The 26,330-nt window shown below is 40.0% G+C and overlaps 1 protein-coding gene across 5 annotated transcripts in view; it reads left to right on the top strand.

The window, feature by feature from the left end:
* arhgap21a (Rho GTPase activating protein 21a) overlaps positions 1-26,330 on the top strand; it is a 101,050-nt gene that overhangs the window by 39,386 nt on the left and 35,334 nt on the right. For 3 of the 5 annotated variants that reach the window (XM_005449061.4, XM_005449062.4, XM_005449060.4), the window contains exons 1-3: positions 5,079-5,660; positions 11,843-12,030; positions 15,395-15,416. In XM_005449061.4, the coding sequence (XP_005449118.2) occupies positions 5,480-5,660; positions 11,843-12,030; positions 15,395-15,416 (391 nt within the window). In that variant the 5' untranslated portion in view covers positions 5,079-5,479. Of the gene's footprint in view, positions 1-5,078; positions 5,661-11,842; positions 12,031-15,394; positions 15,417-26,330 lie in introns of those variants that run through there. The other 2 variants (XM_005449063.4, XM_025910189.1) reach the window with 1 other exon arrangement.

The raw sequence follows: 26,330 nt of genomic DNA, 5'->3' as shown, positions 1-26,330 counted from the left end.
ATTAAGCAACAACACCAGACTGGTCAAAAATATGAACAGAACTAGTCTTTTTTTCTGTGTAATAGATGGATGCATGGAGTTCATGAATGGGCAACAACTCTGCAAGTCCAAACTGCAGTGTGTTGGGTTTAGGCAACAACAAGGGCAGTGACCAGCAACAATCAGTAAACCCTCTGTCTGATGGTCAGTTATTCACAGTGCCACACTCCACACCCACTGATAGAATTTCACAACCATCCGTGACTGGCCTCAGGTTGTTTCTGTCAGCTGGTCCAGGCTCGGGTTGTTATTACTGCTTTTCTTGGGTTGACAGCATTGGACAATTTACACATTTGTGTTGTCTCATAAATTTCTTCAAAGCATTTTCGTGGTTGGTGTTAAAGAGCTGTTTTATTATGTGTTTGAACATGGGCAGCGCCCCATTAACCTGTTGCAGCTCTTCTCTGTTTAATAAACTGAATACTTTTGGTTTTGTGCTGTGTGAAAGACACTATAAGGTTGACAGTTTTTCAGATTTCATGACATTTTATGAAGTTTATTTAGTGTTTTTTATTTAAAGTTAATGGCATTTATTTTATTTCGTTGTCTTTGTAAACTAACAAAAACATAGGCTGCGAGCTACACAAAAGCCTGAGAAAGACTTGAGTCTTTAAGGGCTTTGTAGCATTGATGTATTTTTTTTTGTAGTATTAGACTGCAAAGGTTTGAGCTAAGTGTATTTTATACAGTTAAGTTACAAGTACACAAACATGGAAAACACTGAATTAGTTTTTTTTTCTGAATAGATTTTTTCTTTGGTTGGCCGCCTGATGAATGTTGCCATGAAATGTCTCTGTAAACACAGTCCTTGCAGCAATTATGGTAATTCACTAATATGCTCTGAATTATCCCTGAAGCTGTGAATATTTCAGCCTACAACCCAATTTCCCCTAATAATGGAAAAACCCCCCCAATGCCAAATCCACAACTCAGCACTTTTTAAAGTTTTTACTACTCCTGTGTCAAACTTTTATATCCATAAAAGTACCTATTGTGGTCTTCCTTATTTTCTGTCAAATATATGATTACAGTGCTGCACACTCATATTGAAGATAACCAAAATTTCAAATGCTGAGTTAGGTGTATGTGCAAATAATCCCTGTGAGACAGTAAACACTCATTTTGAGGCAGCCGTTTATTATACTCTTGGCTCTGCATGAAGTCAATAAAGGCAGATCTCCCCTATGCGGTCGAGTCAGTCACACAGCTCTGGGTGTGACCTAAGAAACCCCACCCACCTACCGTTCAGACATTTTGTTTGCAAGTGGGAGATAGTCAAACAAAAGTTTGATAAAAGGGAGAGGAACTAAAACAGCTTGCACCGAGGTTCACGGTAAGTATTTATAACTGTAACTATAAATCATGTAAAGCTACTCAAACTGAGTTCAATAAAAACATTCAGCTAGAAATGAGCATATCAGATCCCTTTTAAGTCCAATGTGAAGCAAATGATGATTTTTAACATCACAGAAAGTCAAAGGAAATGATAAACAAATAGTTTTCATAGCTCAAGACACAAAAAAGAAAAAGTGCTAGAAAGATGAAGTTAGTTTTATTTCAGCTTTCTTTGATAGAGTTTTGAAAGGACAGAAAAGTGAGGGCAGAGATGTGGCACAGGGCCGCGAGTCGGATTCGAACGGGTGGCCACGCTCAGTCGTATGGTGTGTGGTTGCCTGCTCCACGCAATGAGCTAAACAAGACAATTAATAAATAAATTTTTTGACCATCCATGTAGAAATTGTTTGCAAAAAAGAAACTAACAAAAAACCCCAACTAAAACAAAAAGAAAGCAAAGAAAGTGCTGCTGCACAAAATGAACAGGATGGGAAAGAAAGCACGTAAAAGGACACTGTTCTAATTATTAGGATGTATGAAAGTTGTCATGTATACTTCATAATATCCTTAAATGTGACATCCTATTTTTACACTCACATTCACCGATTTCAACTCAACTGCTAAACTCTGCAAAAGTTGAAAAAATAAAGTAACTTCCTGAGGCTGGAAAAGAGAATCTGTTACCATAACTGCACAAAAACACACAAAGAGAACAATTATGTAGTTATTTAAACAGCTAAAATGGATTATTTCAGTGGAGGAATGCAGGGGCTGCACCAAAGCCCGGTAAAGGAGAGATAAGAATTATTCTTTTAACTGTGAATCATGCACAGCTGTAACACATGACCACTTTAGGTCCAGTTTGTGGCAAATCATCACCTTCTGTGTGTGTTAACATTAAAGACGTCAGGAGAAATGAGACGGACAGCCAGCGTCAAGCCTCAAATCAGCACTAGTTGCTGTTCCTCTTGATCACGGACACACACAAACCATGAAATCACACTGAGAACACCCGTTTCCAGTGGATGGCATTGTTGTGGTCAGGTATATTGCCGGGGTAACGGCATAATATTTCTGTGTGGCGTGTCTGGTTCTTTCTGTTTGCTTGGCACCAAGCGTAATTCCCAGCCAACACGAATTCATTTTTCTTATCACGTGTTTTAGATTTACAGGAATTCAGATACATATGATGTGGTTTGAAACCCTATAACGGTCTGAAATGCATTAATAGAGGTAAGAAGTCTTGTTTGGCTTGAGCCACAAGCGGTACCTCATGACTTTCCCCCCATGTGTGTAACACACTGTATGCATCTTGTATATAGCCATTCTTCTGAGACTTAATCCTTGTTTTGGCTTCCTCAAGTCAAGTGTCTCAGCTGGCTGTGTTTGGCGACTTCTATTTCTGCCGTCTTTTCCATACAGCATACCGCATGCTATATCGAGCCGAGTGAATGTGGTAACAAGATGCTCATAACCAAACGCGGAGAAGGAACATTCCACGACTGGGTTCCTGATGTTGTTTTCATGGTCGCTGCTGTCTCGGATGGCAAATATTCCTCAGAATCAAAATAGGTCGGTATTTACATTTTCTCTCTCATTCGAAACGACTTTACAAACCACGCCGGCTGTTGACTGATATGCATTAGCTGTTGCTAGAAGTGAACTGCTAATTTGTCCAGTCATAATGCTTCACTCTGGAGACACGCCGGGCTATTAAAGATGGCACCACTTTGTGTAAAGCGCACTTATTGAACATCGGAATCCTGACGTTGCTGTTGGAGCGGCACAAATGCTCCAGAGAGCGCTTGGATGAAAAATGTGATTAAATATTAAATTGATGTTTGGGCCGTGCTCTCTTCCGGAGAGATTTACTAAAAGGTATGAGAGCTGAGGTCATCGCAGACATCTCACTGCTCCTAAAATAAAAGGCAGTTGCCGAGCCTCTGTGGAGCTTGAGAGGTGGAAGGATTTGAGAGGTGTTCCCTTGGGGACGTATGAAGGCGTTGGCTGTAGGGTTGCAGAGTTTAGACTTGAGGGTCTAATTGAGAACAAATTGTTCTGGGCAAAGAGGCGGGGTATCGCTGTCATGCTCAAGGTTATTTGGGGGTATATGGAACGCAGCTAATGTTGAAAAGCTCAAATGCAGTTAGTGGTTCTTGCACCAGTTGTGTCCCCTCATGTCTGCAGACAGTTAGCAGAGTTTAAAATACCAGAGTGTGCATGCAAAAAGATGTCACAGGTGAAGGTAGATAACCTTCTGTGACATGTAAGACCTCAAATTGTGTTTGTGTGGGATTTGTTTTGTCTGCACAACTTTATTTATTGTGCTAAAGGTGCCTCACAGATGTTCTCAATGACTTGCTACTTCCAAGACATCACGTGAAGTAGTAATGGATTACGAGACTACCCGACAGTCCCTGGTTGAATTCCAGTCTAATCTGAGTGCATCTTATTCCCCTGCTGTCTTTCCCCACACTTTTCAGGAGGAAGCAGCTACAATGCTAACGCTGTAAAGTGATCTAAGAATCCCACAAACCTCTTACAGCCCATTTCCTGGAATGAGTTGAAAGCTATATAATAAGAGATGGGAAAGAGATCCATGCTTTTTGTTCAGTGTATAAATTAATTCTAAAGTTCATCTGATTATTTCAGCAGTCGGAGAAGTCAGATAAAAGGGAATTTTAGAAATGACACTTGCTCGCTCTGTTTCCTCAGGTTCTGTTTCTTTACTCATGGAATAGTAGCAACAGAAACACCACATTAACCTGTTATACTGTTATACTTTCGCACATCACCTCTTATTATTTCCTGATGTAACAGTGGATGCTCTTATTAAAGATGGTCAGCATTTGTACTAGTAAACACTGAGCCTAAGGCTTAGGCTTAAGACTGCAGTAAACACTGTGGTTCAGACAGTTTTTTTTTTTCTTAGTCTTGGCTGTGTATGAACAGTCCCTGAAAATCTTAAACTCTATTAACTTTATTCCAGCATCTGTTGTTTGGCTTTGGACAACAGCCGCTAACTCAGCCAGATTGTAGGCAAATGTGGCCAGAAGCCTAACAGGGACACGCTGCAGATTAACTTTCGCTTTGTAGCTCCGCTTAACTGTATGGTTTCTGTTAAATAAGCAAATAAATAAAGGGGAAATATGCAGCAGTCACTGTGTGTTTGTGCAACTTCTGGTATTCTCTCCGACCACCGTGTGTGCCACCCAGGCATTAGCTCTTTGTAGTTGCCAGATGAGCTGCAGGCATGTAAAGGTGGGTGGATTATTATTAGTACATTTTTGTGGGTTATAGATTTCTCTGGACTATATACATTTCCTTATCTGCCTTAGGCCCACTTGCCTCCTTCCAATGATGAAGTTGTTCATTTTTCCTGTCAGAGAACTTGAAAAACTTTCTGAAACTTGAAATTTGAGAACATTTTTTCTTACCTTTGACTTGTATGCGCCTTTTGTTTTCTCCTTTTATTTGTTCTTATGATTTATTGATTACCCTCGGCACGTGTTGGTGCATGCGCAAGTTGGCAAGCGCACAACTAAAAGTTTTAAGGGGGTTGGCTGTGGGAGAGAAGAGTGAGAGAGAGAGATGAAGGAGACTGGAAAGGAGGAGAATTCACTTCAGGCTGCCTGAAAGTGTGTGTGTGTCTGTGTGTGTGCATACTTCAAGGAGAGTTTTGTGTGGTAAGTGGGTGGGTGCGTCAGTTAGTCGGCCTGGGCTCTCTGCAGTGCGCTCAGCCGCTGTGCTCTCCTCTCGGCTGACTGGAAACATCATGTATCTCTTGGACGCTTATAGGAACAGCCTTGTTTCTCCAGACTGAGACCAGACAAGACAGAGGAAGAGAGACGCAGCAAAATGAGCTTTGCCAGAAAGTTGAAGTAGAATATCCAGAAGAAAAAAAAGAGGTAACAGACACACAAACAGGGGCATTTTTTGAAGGCAGTTTTCATCTATTCGGTCTTGGCTATGCCATGCTGGCCCAGAGGAACGGGCTCCCACCAGGCTGTAAGCCAGCTCACCTGAAGGATCACCCTGATCTGCGGGATGTGGATGTGAAATCCCAGGGGTGTTGTTCTCTATCTCCTTCCCCATCTTCCGGAGGATGCCCTTGGGCTCGACTAGCGGGTGTGGATGGCTGCTTGTCAGAGCCATACTGTCTTTGGTTCCAGCTTTTGGCCAGAGCCTACTGGGGCGAAGTGGAACTGGGGCTCACCAGTCCCAACCGCAACGTGTCCTGGGCTCGGCTTCGAGAAGCCTCCAGGAAGAACTGCGTCCGATCTCGGGTAAGGAGTGGGTGTGCATGTGCATGAGAGCATCCTGGAGAGCATCCTGGCAATTTGAGATTGTGAAGAGTGGAGTTGTGCTAGAGTTTTGAGGCGCTGGGGGATAACTGAACTCCCTAAAAAATGTGTTTAAGGCATATCTGGCAGAGGCATATAGGTTTACATAGGAAGCATCTGAGCGGGGAGGAGAGGTTAGGGGCAGCTACACTTTGTTGTGCTGTCTGAGGAATTTTGTGTGCGTCATCCTGCTCCCCAACAGCAGGGTAGTCCTGTTTCACTGACCGATATCTCTGGTAATGTGAGTGTGTCTATGTGTGTTTGGGTTAGGTTTCGTTTATTGTTATTGGTCCCTAGGGTAGATTCAGAATGACATTGTCAGGGGACAATATTGTTTTTGGGTCCATCTGCAGCTCATATTTTCACGTTTTTTTCTTAACTATAACCATGACAGCAGCCATTCTTTATTTTCTGTGGAGTGGGCTAAACCTTAGTGGAATGAAGTCAGCCTTTGCGCTGCCAAATTAGGGAATTAAAGGCATATTTTCCTATGATAGAGTGAATAAGGATGACTAATGTTAGAGCCTGTGGGGAGAGAAGTTTGGAAAGAAAAAGGAAGACAGTATGAGAGCTGCAGAGGACTAACCTAGAGGTGACTCACACACTTTTTTTAAGAAAAGGAAAGAAAGCTGAGTCCACAAGTAATGCCATTTAGATTCAGTCAAACTGCATATACATAAAGAAGCGGGGACAGGTTTGGAAATGTACTTTGATGTCTGTGTTGCCATATGGTACCAGAGCCTGCAGCAAACCCTCAGCGTGCACATAATGGTGACTGTTTTGATGAACAGATTGCATGCATAATTGATTAGTATTTATCAGGTAATTGTGACTGTGAGCTTGTTTGGAACAGATTTATAGCATTATACATTTCAAATATCGAGACAGTAATAGTTTCCCTTCTATCCTGCTTCTCTTTTTTCTATAATTCAATAGTAAGAAAGATAAAGCTTTGCCATAGGCATTTAAGCCTAATAGCTCAACTATTGCATAATGCGACTTTAAATTTTAAACACAAACTCAAAACAAACAGCTGAGTTGCACTGCGTCAGCTCTTTTCCCTCTTCTCCTCTGGTTACATTATGGACTGTGGCTTACATCCAGCTCCACACCACTGGATATTGGTGGTGATTTCACCAGTCATAGCATTAGGCCCACACCCATCCCACTCTCTGGAGGTTTCTACATCTGCTGCTCCCAGGCAGACAGGCAGGAGAGAGAAAGAGGAACCAGAGAAACAATGTCTTTGTTTTGGATCCATACCTAAGCCGTATTTTGGTAGGAGAAGAGCCTGTGGAGAGATCTGGGTTGAGGCTGAAACTCTTGGCAGGCTCCCGCATCCTGGAACGACTATGGTAGTGTTAGCAGTAACCGCTAACGCACGCCCTGTGGTGCAGTGGTTCAGCTCCATCGTTACTTTGGTGATGGATGTGACAGGAGCCTCGCTGCTCAGACAGCACCAGGAAAGATCGCTTATGCCGTCATACTGAGTCGCTGTGATTGAGACGATAAAATGTTTCCTATTGCTTGAACAAGGTGCAATGTTAGTACTAGAGCTGGGCGATATAAGATTTTTTCATATCACGATATGTTTTTTTCATTTCAGGCGATAACGATATATATCACGATATAAGCCAAATAACTATATTTGTAAGATTTAAATGTGCCGTTGCTCACAAGTAAAATGTGAAATAATTAGCAGCTTGTTTTAATTAAAATATTTATTTCCCATAATAAGTTCAACAGGGTAGATGTACTTAAGGAACATGAGACTTCAGTTTCAGATAAAGGCAAATATTGTAAACTACACAAAAGGCAGCCGCTAAAGCGTTTAAGTTTCAAAATAGAACAAACAAAACAGACTAAATTGTCAATTCCACTTAGAAACAAAATTTTAATTCTAAAAATAAATCTTAGGTCGTTTTACAGAAGAACAGACAAAATTGACTAACTTTTGTCAATATCAAATAAACTGAGAACTAAAAGGAAATTCTCAGGCTACGTCCACACGTACACGGGTATTTTTGAAAACGGAGATTTTCCGTTTTCGTTTTAAAAAATAATCCCGTCCACACGTAAACGCAGAAATGAAGGAAAACGCTGCTAGGAACATGCCAAAGCAACAGGTGGCGATATATTCCTAACCGTGTAGAAATGTTGGCCAATCAGAAGTCTAGAAGCCTCGGTAGGAAATAGTAAACAAAGATGGGGCATAGAAACAGAACCGAGTCGTATGTGTGGAGGGACAGTAACTATGTGTGTATATGTAAGCATTTAAACACTGCAGAGAGTACAATTAACAGTAACAGTATTGTAGAAATTCATTTCACCGAAACAATAACGTGGCGCACAGTGTGACGTCAAAAAAGGCGCACACCTTTGACGCTGCGTTTTCTCCGTTTTTCTTGTCCACACGTAAATGCAAAAACGGAGTTTTCGAAAATATCCACCCTGGCAGGCGTTTTTAGAAATCTCCGTTTTCAGTGACTGAAAACGCCGTTTACGTGTGGACGAAAGGTGCAAACGCATAGAAAAATCTGCGTTTTCAAAAATACCCGGGTACGTGTGGACGTAGCATCAATCTCTCCTTGTTGTATAGCTTAGCTTTTCAAACAGTTTTAACAGTTACTTTAGTCTGACAAAAGCCGAATGACGAATTAGCGCTTTCAGTCAGAGATTGAGCATGCACCGCTTTATTGTATATCCAGACTTGCTTTCGGCACAATTTACAGTGCGCGCTACTCTGTTTTTTGTCAGACTTAAAATAGCCGAAATACCTTCACACTACGGAACTTCTGTGGCCATTCCGTTTGACAATCTCTCCAGCATTGGAACCATCATCTGTTTTTTCTTCGGTAACCTTCGCTCACGCTCTCGGTTGATTTTTCTGTAGTCGGCAAACTCATTTCCTTCATTACCTGGGCTGCACAGCTACAAAAACAAATACACATGTGCGCCTTGGCACTTGTGCTGTACGTAACAAGTCATGTGACGTGACGCTGCGGCTGTGATTGGTTCGGCTCTGCGCTACTTAATTTGGATTGGCTGTTCTTTTTTTTTTTTTTAAGAGGACAAGAGAGATGAGGTCTATCGCAATAGTTTAATTTTTCTATCGAGAAAAAGTTATTTCGCAATACATATCGTTATCGTTTTATCGCCCAGCTCTAGTTAGTACTGTTGTAAAGGTTACAAAAATAGTTTGAAAATTTTGTTTGGACTAAGCAAAAGATCATTACTTGTGATTTAATGCTTCGTAGTTGGTGTTAACACACGGAGCATTCGAAGAGAAGCTCATTTGTACTCCTTTACTCAAAAGTGCGGCTATTTCCTCCTCCATCAGCACTTTATTAGTGGTTATTGTGGGAAAATTTGAAAGGTGAAAGGCTCATGGCTCATGGCGTTAAGCTCTTTCCTTGTGTCCTGTCTCATCATGAGGAGAGAGAGCAGCAGAGATGCACCCACTCCAGGTGTCTGCATCTCTTTCAGTGGATGTATGGGGAGAATGATGGACCTCCATCTCTTTCGTTTTATTGATGGAGATGGTCTTCAATCAGTCTAACACCTACAGACATTCAGTCTGCTGCTCATATTAGATGAGAAATAAATTACCTCAAAATTTAGAAAAAATCAGAAATTACTTTCTGCAACTAAATCTTCTTCAGTGCTCAATGGTTATTTTGCTATGTGGGCATGTAAATAAAATTTTTCTAAAGCTGCGCATCCAGGAATTCTTAGAAAAACTCTTGCATCAGACGAAATGATGTTATATCAGATAGACCTCTCGTGTAGATTAGAAATAACATTAGAAGTTCCAGAAACGTTGCAGCATGAACAGATGGCAATAAGATAATTAAGCCTTATTTCCTTCCTGTAATGTGGCTATTCATTATGAACACAGTATTAATTCAGCTCAACGCCGTGTTATACACTTACTCGCTACTTTGGTTTCAATTGAGTCGAAATTGGAAAACAAGTAAATACTACTCAAATTTTCCCAGTAATATTCTCAGTGCTCAAAACACTTCATTGTTTCACTTAATAGTCCAAAAGTTTAGGAATGGTTAAGGAATCGCAACAGATTGATTAATTATTGAGTAATTAACTGATAATAACAATGATACTAACTAATAACACACTATTAAAGCTAATAATGTTTATTGGGGTTTTTTTTACTTTGCTGTATGTTATGTTGATCTATATACATGCATATCTCCTTTTTTTCACATAATGCTCTTGAAAAATTGATCGGCTCACAAACCGATCACATTTCATCATCTATAAGATATGAACAACCACACAGCCTTTCTGCACATCACATTTTTAATTTTCATCTTCAGAAAATGAGCGTGGTGTGTTGTCATCTGGGCTACAGGTGCCGCTGACGACCAAAAAACAGTGTGACGTATTTTTTTTCCCTTATGCAACAATTAAAGTGAGAGTTCTGCAGCTCATGTGCCACATGTGTTGTGTTACGTAGGCATAACTGTAATGTTACACAACATGAGAGCTGCCAGCATTTAAAAAGGTTGTTTTTTTTTATCTTGTGCTAGTCACAGTAGGTATGTAGAAGATAAGTCTGTCATCACGCAAGTATGCCAAATAGCCCTGCAAAGCCCCGAATGTGCAATAACTGAAGCCATATGTACTGTATGGCTGTGTGGAGGTTGAGGAAGCAGAAAAAGGCTTAAATGACAGTCCTGATTATTTTGACAGATACCGTGATCTCTGACATTAACCACAACTCAAGAACAAAATCTTTTTACTGTTTTTAGTCAGAATTTCAACTGTTTTAAACAAAAACATGTGCCAGAAATGAGGTCTTAATCAACAGCTTTCAGAAAGTTTGATGAATTTCTCACCATTTTGGCAGATCGTATTGATAATTTAATATTTGAGACATTTTGAGCTGGAGTGCAAAATGTCTATGAAGTCAAAGTTCAGAAAAGTCCAGAAAACAAAACCAAAATAATCCCCTTACGAGCTTCAGGTGCTTTGGTGGAAGTAATCATAAAAATATGTAGCTGTTTGACTTCCCACAGATGTTATATTACAGATTTACTGAATGTTAATCGTCCACTGCGATGGTGTTAATCTTCCAAAGTGTTTGTGATGAGAAGAACAAAAAAAGATATTCAACAGCTCTTTTTTTCAGGTGGCAGTTATTTATGAAGTATTACTTAACATGAAAACACACTGAACTAACAGTGAACCCTCTTGTTGACTCTATCTTCCTGTTTCTGAAACCACAAAATGACCCGGTGTTATTCAGCTGGAACAACCTGCTCCTCTGTGATACCTGTGAAGAATCGCCAACAAGGGATTTCTCGTGTTTTTACATCAAGTTGATGAATAAGATCTGTGCATAGCCATTGGCAGTTTTTTTTTTTAAGTAAAAACACACTTGTCTTTGTTTGACCTAAACCACTTTGCTTTACACAATTATCAGGGGTGTTGTTAGCGGAGTGAGTGCTCTTTTATGTGGCTCTTAGTTTGTTCTGACTCTGAAATAGCAGATTTCATATCTGATAACGCAGAACAACATCTGCAGCAGGGATTTCCACTAATTTTTAGGGGTGAGGTTATGATCAGTTATGCAATTTTTTTTAGTTTAGTTTTCATGTTAAAAACAAAATCTCAGTCAAGCTATACTTACAATCTTAGACATTTAAAGGGAACCTTTTATCCTAATACGTGCCTGTTTTTATTTTTGCACTCTAATAGTGTAGTTTTCTATTAGTGTAGGTCAAAATAATGGTCAAAATAATCTTTGACTATTTTATACCGGGCCTTGGTGCATCCCCTCAGCTCATTAACTGTTTGAAATAAGCTGTTTTAGTTCCTCTTCCTTTAAGCCAGCTTTGTAGTGATTGGCTGGAATAAGTAAACAGCTCATTAACGACCTCGAAAGAAGCGAAACCAGTGCTGCTGACGTCAGCTACTAAGCAAATTCTTATTTTAAGAAGAAAGTGAAACCATAGCATCAACCTAACACTAGAAAATTAGTATGTAAAACGTCCAGCTAGTGTTTTAAAGACCTCCTTTCTAGTATTTATGTCCTGCTTCCACACGCGCTTTCTGTTCTGAAGATAAACACTCAAGTTCCTGTTTGTTTTTCCTCTTTTCAGGCCAAGCAGAAGGATGGGCGGGATCAGAGCGAGGCATCAGCCGCCGCTTCTCCCGGAGCGGACGACGAGCCTTTTCCTGGCCGGGGCCCAAGACGCTTCGCCTGCGCCGGACATCCCAGGGCTTCGGCTTCACACTGCGACACTTTATCGTCTACCCGCCTGAGTCTGCCGTCCACAACTCACTAAAGGTGAATGAATATCTCTGACCTCTCTGGTGACATTAATATATAAAAAAACCTCCCAAAACAACCAACCGAAGAAGGATCTCAGTTAATTTAAAATAAAGATGCCTCCATAAAAGGTTATTGGTTGATGAAACTTGGGGATCTGATATCAGACCTTTGGCATTTTTGAGGCATGTTAAACTTGGTTTCATATATAAACATTCAGGAGATCTTTTAGACTATGTCTTAGCCTCTGTTATACTGCATCCACATTTTATTGGACAATATTGATATTAAAGACATTTTTAAAATTTTATACTTGGAGGAACTTCAACTTTAGTGTTTTCATCCTTTTTTAGTCTTTTTTTCTTTCTTTTATGTTAAATAGCTTTCTGGTAGCCACACTGATTAGTGATCATCAAATTTGTGTGAGACGAGAAAAATACATAGTCACAGTTTTTTCACTGCCAAGAAAACAGCTAGGTTTGTTTGTTTTAACACAGTCATATATGCAAAAGATAGCACATTCTCTTTAAATTCAAAAGTTTTACATATTAGTAGATAAGAAAAAAATATGTATCTTTATGTATATGCAAGTCCATCATTCTATAGAGAGAAACTTACAGATATAGGATAGAAATTCAACATTTACAGTTGCAAATCTTCCCAAGATTGGACGTCCCGACATATTCACCCCACTGCTCAGAGAAACTGTAAAAAACCCTAAAGCTGCATGTCAGACTCTGTAGGCATCAGTTTGGACAGCACAGTTAAAAAACACACAGAACAAGTATGGTTTGTTTGGAAGTGGCCAGAAGAAAACCTCTTCTCTCTAAAGAGAACATGGCACAGCTTAGGTTTGCAAATTTGCTTCTGAACAAACCACAAGAGTTCGTGAACAATGTGGAGACAGAGCTCCACGTTTGGTGAAAACCAAAGGCAACATATCAACACAAACACCTCATACTGTCAAGCACAGAGGTGGAGCGGTGATGATTTAAGCTTGTTTTGCAGCCACAGGACCTGGATACTCTTAAAAACTCCATGAAGCCTAACTCAGGCCATATTAAAAGATTCTCCCAAATCTTTTTTTTAACTGGCACAGATGAAAAATGTCATATTTTCCCCCCAAAACGTCTACTGTCTGCCCTTCTCCAAAATATAGGTTAAGGGTTAAGTTTAGAGGTACCTCAGAGGTTTAATCTTGTTCTTTTTTTTAAAATAATCAAATTCATAAAAATGTAACATTTTTGTTATTCCCCTGAACGTTGTTGATTATTTTCTTTATCCAAGCCATAAAAGTGTTCCAAGTGTTCCAAGAGGAAAACATTTATTGGATTTATAACGACAGTGTCTAAAATAATAATGTGAAAAACAGTGTCCATAAATGGCATGCTAAAAATAAAGCAGATATCTTTCATACCAACTTTTGCCACTTTTAAAGTGTGGACAAAAGTCAAAGCGCTGCTTGGAATTAGTTTGCAGTTCGGCATCTGCTTTTGTAAGAGCATTATGGAAAACTGGAAGCTCTGCCATCACAGACACCAACCTCACTGTGTTTTAGTTAAACTCTAATGTTAATATTCCTGTGTAGTGTTAGTTATGTTCAACAGCAGGGGTTTTAGCCATGCCTCACTTCTTTGATCCCACCTAGGAACTCTGCCAGCCATCCTCTAGATAACATCAGGACCAATCTGCCCTTTGGTATTAATCCAGTCGTCGCAGTGCTTCCGGCTCTGAATGGGCACAGACTAACATGGGGTAAAGGGCTTTGGCTGCACACGATAGGTCTCCTTTAATGGGAAAATGCGCCGATGTTTTGAGTCAGTTCACTCAAAGCTTATCATAGCATGCCTCTTATTAGTTTTTGTAAGTGATCATTCTGGATAAGTTGCGTTTACTTTCCTCTGAAGTCTATTTTGACAACCTCTTGTGTTTGCACAGAAGGATTTCCTACAAAGTCAGCATAGCATGTTCTGTTTATAGCTTTTGGCTTCGGTTCTGCATGTTGAAAGAGAAACTGTGGCACGACAAGTTAGGATTTTCAGACTTGCGTGAAACCAGAGAGATAGACAGATTCTCCAAGAGGTCTTCTTGGGTATCACAGTGTTGTTTCGGGCACTTTCAAGTCCAGTCTGGGCCTACTTGTTTTTTCTGTGATCTTGCTGTAACATTTTCAGTATAGAGCTAACATTAAAAAAGAAAAACTCGAGGCACTAATGTCATCTCCCACACTTGGCAATTAGCACTTTTCTCTCTGTTCTTTTAGTTATGTCGGTGTAAAGAATTACAAGCTGTTTCACAAGATTTCTCTTCCTTTTAGCTCAGTGAAAAAGCATTCAGATTGAAACATTACATTTGACCGTAACAAGCTCTTCTATTACACAACCTTAGCCGACAAGAGGACAGTTAAAAAGGAGCTCATCCCTGTACATCCATCACTTCTTCTCATTGTAATTACTTTTAGGGTCTTGGATTCGAGCTCTTGACTAATCGCAATGTGAGGATATTGGAGTTAGCTCGAAGAGGGTCAGGGCGTCTTAAGGAAAGCCTTGGGAGAGCAGGGTGACTTAGAGGGTACATGCAGAACATGTGTGTCACAGAGTGGAGGTGGATTAAAGCAGAAGTGTGTGGGCTCTGAAGGAAATAACGGTTTTATGTTTTAAATAAATGGAAAAACACAAGCATGGCTATGAAGTGTCTGTCCTTTAGTCTAAACTGTTTAAGAGATTGTTGTTATATTCTTCACTTTCATTGGCAATCGCTGTAGTCAGTCACCTAAAACTTCAGAAAAGGAAACGCTTTGACCGTGTACATAGCATGAGACGTACCTGCACGCTTACTTTGGTTTCTCGGCTCTTGAGTGTATTATAGTAAGATTTGCCTGCGTTTTTGTGCTTCACAAGTAGTTAATTTTTGTTACTTTTACTTTTGGAAACTTTTGTGCGTAAACATGGTGTGTGGTGATACGTTGAAGTTTTCCGAGCAACTGCTATAAGTCCAACAACCACAGTTTGATGCTACACTTGCGTTACCCACAACCCACATGATGTCTGTGTACACATTTCCATTTTAGCATCACAGAACAAAAACAAAAAGGCACCATCGTATGGTGGTATTCAGCTCTGTGCTTCATTACACATAACTTTATTTATAAGCGGAATTCTCACGAAAGCATATTAGGATATTAGATATAGGCTAATATTTAGCATAGGATGGGTATTGATGATTGACATGAGAAATGATCTGCATTTGTGTTTACAGAGCCTTTCTTGGCATCTCCAAATGAAATGCAGTGGATATATATGCCAATATAAAAGAATATTAAGAAATAATCAACAAAGGAAAATGCTGATGCTTATTTTCTCTTTTTTCTTTCCTCTACCAGGATGAAGAAAATGGCAGCAGAGGTAAGTCAGAGAGTATATTATCAAATTCTGCATGCATTAGATGTGCACTGTGAGCTGGACCTCAGGTGTTGCAATGAGGGAAATGCACACAAACCATTTCCTTGCAGCTCTCCATCACAAGCCCCCTTGAATGATTATCTAATTAGGATTGACAGTCCATTACTCTAATGTGGTCTTGCTTTGCGTGGATAGAATTAATGCATTTTCAAGTCTTTGTTAGAGCATCACATTAACACTAGGAGTTGAATCTCATTGAGTGCCTTATAAAAGCACAGTTTTCACCCGGGAGTGGTTGTAAAACATTTAGAAAAGCAACACGTTAAAGGCGAAGGTGTCTTTCCTGCACGCTGTGTGGCAGTAGGGTGGCTTTGTGCTGCACTTTTGCATTTCAAGCCCTCACTCTTTAGAGGGGCAGTCAGAGCTGCCTGTGCCGTTGACTTGGCAAGGCCTCAGCATTCCTTGGAGCATCCGGCTTGTCATTCCAGTCCCTCAGTATGCTGCTCACGTCTGCAGCCCAGCATGAATGCAGGAGGGTCGCTCTGCTGCTCTTCATCAAAAGCCTTTCTAAGCAGGCCTTGTCTGTATATAGAAACACAATGCTTGTTTACATGGACTCCTATTATTACACACAGACAGGACAGCTACAGCGCACTCTTAAAGAAATAATCCAAAGCATTTTTATTGCAGCACATTTCTGCGCTTTTTCTAAGACATCAGTTTATTTAGTCTTCTGTATTTACTCATCTAAGATTTCCTTTTAAAAACAAAGTTGTGTATTTTTAAACAGAAGTAAACAGGGAAAATTGAGAAGATAACCACAATTAGGTGTTTGTTTAGCTTGCAGTGACCCTAAAGCCTTGCCAGACGTGTTTCAGTAAACCATTCAGGCATGAGCGGAAAGGGAAAGTGAAAAATCCCGGGTTAAAGGAGGGTAAGGCTTTTTATAAATATGACTCTTAAGTGCCTCTCAGTGGGAAATTGTGAGATTCCTGCAAGCGTCCTTCATCATCTCTCTTTGCCCGTGGTGTCACATTCCTCATGCTACCCCCTCCCTACCCAGTTGAACCACTACATGCTTATCCATCCTCATTTAAAGCAGGCCTCCAAGTATTTAACACGCACGTGGGGTCCTCACTTTGGCAAAAGGAAACCCCTTAGGGAGTAAGTGTCTGTACATTCTTTGCATGGCAGTATTATAGTTTATGAACTTTGATTTTTTTGTGTGAATTTAGCTCAAGTGCATGAGAGCAATTCCTGTTAAAACTCACTAGATGAAGAATAATGATTCTGGTCTTGAGAGCCTCTCTCCTGCTGAGCAGGAAGTCTCTTAGCTCCTCATACTAAATTCCTTTTTGCGTCTCGGAGGGCAGTGTTGATGATGCTGAAGGGTCCTAGATGTATGATATCAGGAACATCAGGGACCTCCCTGTGAGGCCTTCACAATAAGCACATAATGACTCATAAAATATTGATGTCGTGGGTTCTTAGACTGTAGTTACATACTTAAAGGCAATTTCTTCTTCTTATTATTATTATTACTATTATTACCAGTTGTAGGAGTAGTAGTAGAAATTGCCCTCCTTCCCTAATATGTGTTTCTATCCAAAGTCTGACACTGATTTGATGAACAGCAACCATTGTAATGCTCCAATCTGAAAGTGTTTTTTGAAGCTGCCAAATGCTTGTGTTTGTTTGTGGATTTGATTTCTTGTTGACGTGTTTGAACACTTCTCGCTACCGTGACAGACAGAGCAGCCTTTGATGGTCCTGTTTTAGAGCCAGTAAGAAGCTGAATAAGATGAAAGAAGCAAAGGTAAAAGCTTTTAAGCTGACTGAGAAATTGCTTCTCAACATGGAGCTAGATATTTGAATGATAAAAGCGGACTGTGTTCAAATGGTGGACAAGACTGGCAGTTAATTATAGGGTTGGTTATGTGTGTCACCAGATACTCTGTGTTGAAGTGTCTTGAAGCAAGACGCTGAACACTATACTGGTCTGGACAAAAGGACCCAAATTTATTGGAATGACTTCCTCTCAAATGCATAGTTGTTGGGACTGTTTGTATCAAAAGCTTGTTTAAATTTTACACATGGGTGGAAAAAAGTCATTTAGCAAAAACTAGGCTTCATAAAATTGTGTTAAATTCTAACTTTAGTTAGTTTCGTAATAAGCTGTAATGTTGATCATCTACACTAGTCTAGTTTTTTGCTAATGAAACAGTCTCCCCATCAGGATGTCTGTGGAGTCTCAAAATGTAAGGTCTTATTAGCCCACAATTGAATATTACTGTTTGGATAAAAAAAATATTTAAAATGCCACAGACCTTGCTATGAAGCTAAATACTATACTGATAAATTAGATTTCTTGCATTTCTCAGTCTTTGTGTAAAGAACTGGTCTGGTAAACCATCTCCAATGGAGTTTTATAACGGACAGTTAGTCTCTTGTCCCACAGATGTACTCCATTTGCAATTAAATGTCCTTTTACGTCCCAGTCACATAGGCCTAGAAACTGGTTAACGCAGTGTTTCCCAACCTTTTGGAGCCACGGCACATATTTCACATTAGAAAAATCACCAAACAAAATGTCACAAAAAGCACAATTTTCCCCCACGCACCAGACATAGTGGAATTGGTTCGGTTTGTCCCCAGTCTGGGTCGGAATTTTCTCCAGGACCCAGGTCAGATTGACTACTTTTTCTTTTCAAATATTTATCTATTGCTATTACGCGCTGCATTGTCTCACAGCATGACTATTATGCAATTTTTTTCTTCATCTTCTTCTGTTTTACTAGCAGTTGGTAACCCATTTAATTAGAGCAGGTAGTTGCACGACCCTCTAATGGAAGAGAATGTAATTGTTCTGCCAGTTACTCACGGCGATAGATTACAGTACTAATCAGGTGGAACCAGATAATCTTCCACGGCACATCTGATCATTTCTCGCGACACACCCATGTGCCGTGGCACAGTGGTGGGAAACACTGGGTTAACGACTATCTGTCAATCACCAGTCGCTATGGAAAAGTGTATATTGGATCCCCCCCCCCAAAAAAACTTTTTAGTGCTACACTGTCTTTGTGACTGTTTTCAACTGGCAACAACCATCAGGGTCCAGGAACCATTCATATTATACATTTTTCCCTAGTGACCAGGTTGTCACCAACCAGCTTGTGGGATTGACGCCTTATGCTCTGTAACCTCAGTTAATTTGGCTTGCAGTGGATCTCCAGAGCAGAAAATGGAATAAAGACAATCATTGTCATCTGCATCGTAATAGAGTTGGGGTCTTCAGGACTATGGGATTAGAGACTCAAACAGCTCGATTATATCAATAGCTGTTGTATTTGGGACCTGGTGAGCACCTAACGCCACGTTCCAGATATCTCGGAACTCGGATGCCGGAAATTGGTAGTGACATCACTCCTGAGTTAGTGAAGAAAGGATAAACAGGATTTGTAGTGGTTCTTAGCAAGGTAGAGCCATTAAGGTATCACTAGCAATTAATCAGTGAATCAAATAACACTGGCATACCTATTAAAGTTTTACATTTTTACTACTGTTTTTAGTTTTAGTACCTGGTTAGCTGGTTAGCACCAAGTAACCCTTCAAAATAAAATAGAGGGCATTGTCCACTGTTTAAGTCAGTCGTGGATGGCTTGGCTTTCTTTGACAAATAAAAAAAAATGCTGAAATGAGTCACTAAATGTACGGTGCAGCCTGCCTAAGTAAATGCATGGGAAAATATGATGCGTCTTGAATTTGACATCTATTGTCGAAGCCTATATTTTAGCTTTTGATCCTACAAAATATTACACAGTCTTTTCCAGAAGGGGATGTTTCCTCAGTTTCCTAATAATCTGTTATTTGCTGTATGTCATAAAATGGCATGCAGGCAGAGAAGTAAGAAGGATGAGTGCAATAAATGACTTTGGCGTGTGTTTAAGCTTCTAAACATTTGGCTTTGGTATTATTTCTCACTGATGTGTTCAAATTGTGGATGTTGCTATGTGACAACCACTGATCACTATCATAGCAAACGACATACGCTCAAAAACACTCATAGCATCAGCGAAAAACCATGTGAAACCCAGACAGATAATCTGTCCCATGTGCTTGGTTGTTTTAATGTTTCGAGAAAAAAAAGTTGCATTCAGCTCGAGTCAGGTCTGTGAGGTTCACTGCGGCCTCCCCATCGCGCTGCACTGGAGTTTATTTGCTTGATTCCGGGCCAGGGCGTGTGATGAGTCTATTGGTGTTTAGTGGAGGAGGGAGGGGGGGAGCTGACCGCATGTCGACTAGCTGGGTGTTGCCGCTGGAAACACTTCAAACTTCTAGAAAGCAGAAACATACGCTGATGTAGATTTAGAGATACGTAAACCTTGACGTACAGAGACATAAAAACAACATGGATATTCCTTACTGTGCCTGTCTCAAATGTGGATGTGTTTATTTCCCTTCACAGCGGTTGTGTACATACCAAGCGGCTGTTATCCCAAATCGTTCTCTCTATCTCACTTCCTCTCTTCTTCCCTCCCTCTTCTGCCTGTCTCTCCCTTTCCTGTATGTCTTTTCTCTTCAGTTGTGTGTTTTAGTGAGCTGTTGAAGGGTGAAATCCGAATGAGGCGTAGTGTGCAATGCTTATGAAACTGCACAGCGAGAGAAGCAACACAAAAATTTCTCCATCTGTTCAAATATTTGTTTTTCATTCAATGTGAAACTCTTTTTCTCTGCAGCTTTATTTTCTCCCTTCCCCCTTTTTTTAAAAGTCAAATTTCAGATTGTTCCCATAAATTCTGCAGAGGGAATGTAATGCAGCACAAGCAAACAGAATTCCCCTGTATTCTCCAGTGGGCCTTTTGATGCCCCACCTTTTTTAACAAAGCTACATCCAAAGTTTTATCTTTTCTCCCCCTTTTTGCTTCTCATACTGCCTTTCTTTTGATTGCTCTTTCCCTTTCTTTCTCTCTTTTCTCAATTCCCATAGTGACTTCTTTCCTCTGCAACTCTAGTTTCTTACAAATAGTTTTCCTGTCATGTCCTTCTCTCACCCCATTGAGCTCTCAATCAGTGTTTTTCTCCACTGACTTCACAGGCATGTGTGAGTAATGGTAAATCTAACATATTATCCGTATTATTTAGCTCATACACCCACTCAAACTGAGAATGTGACATTAATAATCAGGAAGATTCTTAATTGTCTTACATGAATGGTTGCCTGTCTGTGTGTTAGTCTTGTGACAGGCTGGTGAGCTGTCCGGGGTGTACCTCACCTCTCGCACCAGGGTAGGGCTCCAGCCCCCCGCGACCCTGAATTGTATAACCAGAAGAGACTGGATCGATGGTTGAACATATTAGATATTTTGAGTAGGAAAAAACGGTTCTAAAAACAAGATTTTCTTGTAATTTGCCTTTTTGTCTCAAGAATTTGTTTTTACCTTTCAGAAATGTTCCTAATGTTTTATGCAAATTTACCACTTTTTTCTTAAATCTTTATTCTTAAAATGTTGTTTGTTGGTCAGCCACAAATTTCTTTTTTTTATCCATAACAATATGTTATTGAAGACTCCCATGAAGAGGCTCTGTAAACTGAAATGTAGAACTTTGTAATTGTATCTAGCTAGTTCACAGTGCTAATGCAATAACCATTAGTCTGGCTGTGTGGACTTATGCTGTTTGGTTGTTTTCTTAGCTGTGAAAATACATGTACTGAAGTATCACCCCCCCACCCCAACGTCAACTCCAACTCCCCCAACTGCAATTTCAGTAAAACTAACTGTTGGCCAAGATTTATCAGGTCCAGGACCAATATAAACAACCTGGTTTCACTTGTGGTGATAGAGCAATGCAGACCCACCAGTGCCCAATTATAAATGCAAACAACCAGCATCACTTACTGCATTACGTCAGCTCTGCAACGATTCAACACACTACTGTAAATAGATCTTTGTTGTGACTGTCTAGCTTTCTGTTGCAACACAGAACACACAGAGCAATTGGTCTATAGGCTAATCATTTCTACCTGGCAAACATCACTTTTCCTAAAACAACAATTGTTGGTTGCAGATATAGTGAGTGAGGGAAGTTACAAATGTTCCTGGCTGACTGGTTCTAAAGTCAGAATCTTGTAAAAACAACTCTTAAATATGCACTTGATGGCTGCTTAAGCCTATTTAGGACTTCTGGGTGAATCTATGTAGAGCCTGCTACATTTCATATGCATGTGACTACGGTCCTTGCTTGTGCAAGGTCCTTAGCTTAGTGCGCGGTATGTCAAGCATTCCTCTGCAACTTTGTCATCGCATCTTTCAGTCAGTTTGAAAAGTGGCAGCATAAGGAGAGCTTGCCGGAAACGCACCAGTGGAAACAACTAGACTGGCCAATCACAGTTGTTGTAGGCTGAAGTGACATGACATCATGTTACATTCGTGTCAGGTTATGGCATAAGTTGTGATGTAGGATTAAGGAAAGATTAGATTTAATGATTTTATGTAAATTTAATGCATAAATATAAATCCCCCATTACTTAGATTGTTGTGCGTAAAAAGTGATGCTAACATTAAACAACCCAGGCAAAACCATCTGCTTAGATGGCTCTGAGTCAAATGAAAAAAAAAGAAATTTATTTCACAGAAAAGGGAAATACAAAAACACCCCCACCCCCAAAGAAAAACAAAAAACATTAGTACATCTGTTGCTTAACAAACAGAATTAAATAAAATACTTTAAAAGTCGAATTTGACAAAATACCAACTATTGCACACTGGTAACTACAGCCAAACTCACCTCCAGAGGTAAAGGTAGAAAGTAATAAAGTATATGAAAATGTCACATGACAAGCCCCCCCCCACTTAACTAGGTTTATTGCACATAGTACCCACTTGGTCTAAAATATCAGACAACAGCTTCTTTGAACATTTTTCAATGAAGCAGTAGTCAATACACGTGGGAGGTTTTGTGAGATTATTGTATTAAAGTAGTAGTAAATCAGTAGTTTTGATGTCACATTGCTCCATGAGTAACACCTGTCCTTTGTAGATGCAAAAATGTGAATAGTTGTGCTTGATGAATGCATTTGCTTGGCATGTGTTTGAAAGGAGCACGACACTGAGCAGGAATTTCAAAACTGAAGCTGTTTTGAAATTCATTCTAAGTGGATGATTTTCAAAACAGCTTCAGTTATTATAAAGCTGTGATGGTAAGATAAAATTAACTACACCTAAATGGACAAAAAGTATTATTAAACTGAATGATTCAAGCATAGATTACACTGTAATCCACCTATAAAATTGCACGTTCATGTAAAAAGAACAATTAACAGCCTACGCGAATAGCCCGTTCCTTGGGCTTTGCCACTCCTTCGATATTTGATTTGGTATTTTGGTTACGAAAAGGCAACGAAAGCAACGATTCACACTACAGACCCATGAACACAGCTTCAACATGTGTGAAGTAATTAGAAGCTCGACAGGCCTGGTTACTGTTCTTGAGTTGCAAGTGGAAAATCAGTGTTAAGGGGACAGGTTTAGCTCATTTTCCAAGAGACAGGAGACAACATTTAAGACTAAAATCAGCCCATGTGTCTCCAGATGTTTGTCACTTGTTCCCTCACTTGAACTTGAACTCCCCTGGTGGATAGTTTGGCTTGTTTCACAGAAAGAAAACAAAATACTGATTTTTTTTTTTCTTTCTGCTGTGCATGTCAGTGTAATGTCAATACATATCCGCTTTCCCCTCAGTGGATTGTGGTATGTGTGATTGTTAGAAAAAAAGTGATGGAAAGTACTCCACCACCTTCCTGCCCTGGTGGGAAAAAACACCAGACATGTTTGTGTGTAAATCTGATGTGATGAGTGGACATATGCACACAGTACTGTTAGGCATGTGTTTCTACCTCAGCATGTGTCCCAGGTTAGGAATGCTGGAGTCCTGGAAGTGACTTATATTCTAATGATCCCAGAACTGCAGGAATCCAGCCCTGCTGGGTGTTACACATACATATTAGATTACATTTCTTACTACATATTGTGTTAATGATATCATTACTTGGATTCTGAATAATAGTAGTATTGTATGTGGTGGCCAAATCTACCAGAAATTTGTATTTGAGGTATCTGTTTGACGAAAACATGGTACTTCAGGGCGCATAAATGATCTTTTTTCTTGCTCAACCAATAGCGTGTGGTCAGTTTTCATTATTCATATGTTGAAGAGGGGCAGTTTCTTTATTACAAATTAGATTTCCAGTGAAATGAACAGTAGAGAATGTGATTACTTTTATATATAGTAAATACAGTAGGTCCCTTTTGAGATGCCTACATTTTAGGTTTTGATTAATATTTCTGTGAAAAGTTTCCCTTTTAGGTTTACAAAAGCAAATCAATCTTTTTATTGTTCATTTGTCTTATATTAATTTAAGAGATCCTAAATAATCAATCCAATCAATTCATTGTCGTCTCATATCCTCAGCATTTGACCAGGCAACCAAGCTAAAGCGGTGTGTAATCATTATTATAATTAGTATTATTTTGTTTTCTCTTTGACTGTGCTGAGATCATTCCTCGTGAAACTCAGCGCCACCTTAGCAGACTATATGAGGAAAAGTACTGGGCCACCTACACATTACATCTACAGGAGCTGCTCCATGAAGCTCCCTGCCCACAGTTTTTGTGCTGATGTTAATGCTTAAGGACGTTTGGAGCTCTTCAGTTATTCAGTCAGCAGAATGTTGTCGACTTTTACGCACTTGTTGCCTCGGTGCTCGGTGAGCCTGCTTTGTAACTTTTAACTTCATGCTTGAATTGTTGCAGTTGATTATTAACTATCCAAGAGGGAAGAAACTTCGCAAACTGACTTGTTGTAACAGTAACATCCTGTTACAGTACTATATTAATTTGACTCAGCTCTTTGGAACAACCCATTTCACACATGTTTGTAGAAGCATGCTGCAAGGCTATGTGCTTGATTTGTAGGCCTGTATCAATGGGACTAAAAACTCCCGAATTTAAAGGTCAAGAGGTGTGGCCCGACACTTTTTGTCCATGTAGTGTATTGTTGGTGTGTCAGCCAGTTCACTTTGAAGATCTCCTTTGTCAGCAATAACAGCAAAACAACAGAGTTTCATGTTGAATCGTTTGGATCAACTTGAAGAGAGAAACTCCCTTCGCCAACTAGTGTCTTGGCAAAATTGCATAAAAGTTCAGGCATATCGATACAAGTATAAATACTTCCCACAGCACTTGCATTTGCTCTACATGGATTAAAGGCAGAAGTAGAAATTGATTTTGAGACATCATCATTGATGACAACAACTCTAACTCTGTGTAACTGGAATTAGAAGCTGACCAATCACAGCTTGTTTGTTCCTGACAAGCCTCAACTTCAGTCAACATTCGAAATCTTAACAGTTTTCACCACTGGCCTCAAAAATACAGCAACACTCTGGCCTGTGTAGAGGTGCCACAAACACAGCTGACTCACTCCTGAGTTAACTCGAATGGTGATGACAGGGGTTTCAAGACGTATTGATATGCCCTGCTCCAGTGTGTGTTTATGTTACTGTCAGAAAGCTGTGTGCCTGTTAACAAAATCCAGTGTTTAGTGGAATAAGACTGGCCCTTCTGATGTCGGCAGCTACAAGTCGCCGCATCATTGTTGATGCAGTTTGTAAGGATCTGGGTTTGTTCAGTATTTCAGAGAGGTCGGGCTCGGGTACACAGGTGTTTCAGCAGAGTTTAGGCTTTCACAGTAGAGTTGTGTTTGGACTGGCTTGTGTGAACTGTGTATGTTGTTTCTTTATGGAAACTGAAGAAGGAAGGGCAGAATTACAGTATTTATTTTCATGATCTTCTGCCTTGAAGCAATTCAGTTTCTTTGAGCGCATGTTTGGCCTTAAAACAAGCTCTGCTTTTCGAGGAAGTTAGAGTTTATGGATTTATGTGAAGTGTACTTGTGTTTTGACCTTCCTACACTATGGGGGGACTGCCTTGTGTCAGGATCAGGCGCCTCCCATTTTGATATTTCCCCAATGGAGCAGACCTGTCATAGATAACCATCTAAACTCCAGCACAGACCTTCTTATTAGTGTTTGAAATGCTTACAAATGCGCGAGTGACACAAGTGGTAGAGAACAGCGAGATGGACAGGGAGGCATTACGCCAGGGTTAATCCAGGGAGTGGGCAGCGGGCCCGGCCCTCTGTAGAATAACATTATCTAACCCAAAACAACGGGGGAGCGGGGAGCTGGCCCACACAACCAGGCCCAGCTGTGCAGCCAGGGACCTGAGCCAGACACAAGCTTGTTGAAGTCAGGAAGCAGTGCTGAAGCCTTTGACTGTAAAATTCTAGATTGGACCATAAATACAAAGGAAGAAATACAGATAAATACTGCTGCATATGTGCAAGCCGTAATACAGACGTAATGAATACAAAGCATCTAGCTGGAGCTAATTTGCAGCATCCATTAAGCATTTAAATCTAGGTTCAAAAAGTCAAGTGAATTACCTGATAAAACTGATTCAAACTGAAAACAGCAGAAAAAACAGACTGAACGCATGTATATGCACGTATGTCTGCTTTGCTCTTCTCACTGACTTTGTTTCAGTTATGGAGGAAACGAACAAAAATGCATGGTATTTGGTATTTGGAGACTATTTGAACAGTGCCAAAAAGCCTCGATAAGAAGCTGTCTCGGGTTTTGAATGGATAAAGATGTGTCAACATTGCGTTTCAGTTTTAAATTTGTGGAAACAAAAGTACATCTGAAAGAATCGCTTCTCTAATCAAGTCAAAATAATCATACGTTAGTAATGGATTAGTCATTTAAGGATATTTTTTTAAGCAAATGAGCTTATCCCATTCGATGTTTTCCCTTGCCTTTACATGGATAGACAGAATACCTGAAGTCATTTTAAA

This window comes from Oreochromis niloticus, linkage group LG9 (genome assembly GCF_001858045.2).
Source record: "Oreochromis niloticus isolate F11D_XX linkage group LG9, O_niloticus_UMD_NMBU, whole genome shotgun sequence".
In the NCBI taxonomy this organism is placed as follows: Eukaryota; Metazoa; Chordata; class Actinopteri; order Cichliformes; family Cichlidae; genus Oreochromis; species Oreochromis niloticus.
The sequence above is the reverse complement of the archived record's forward strand: the minus strand, read 5'-3'. Positions and strand labels throughout refer to the sequence as shown.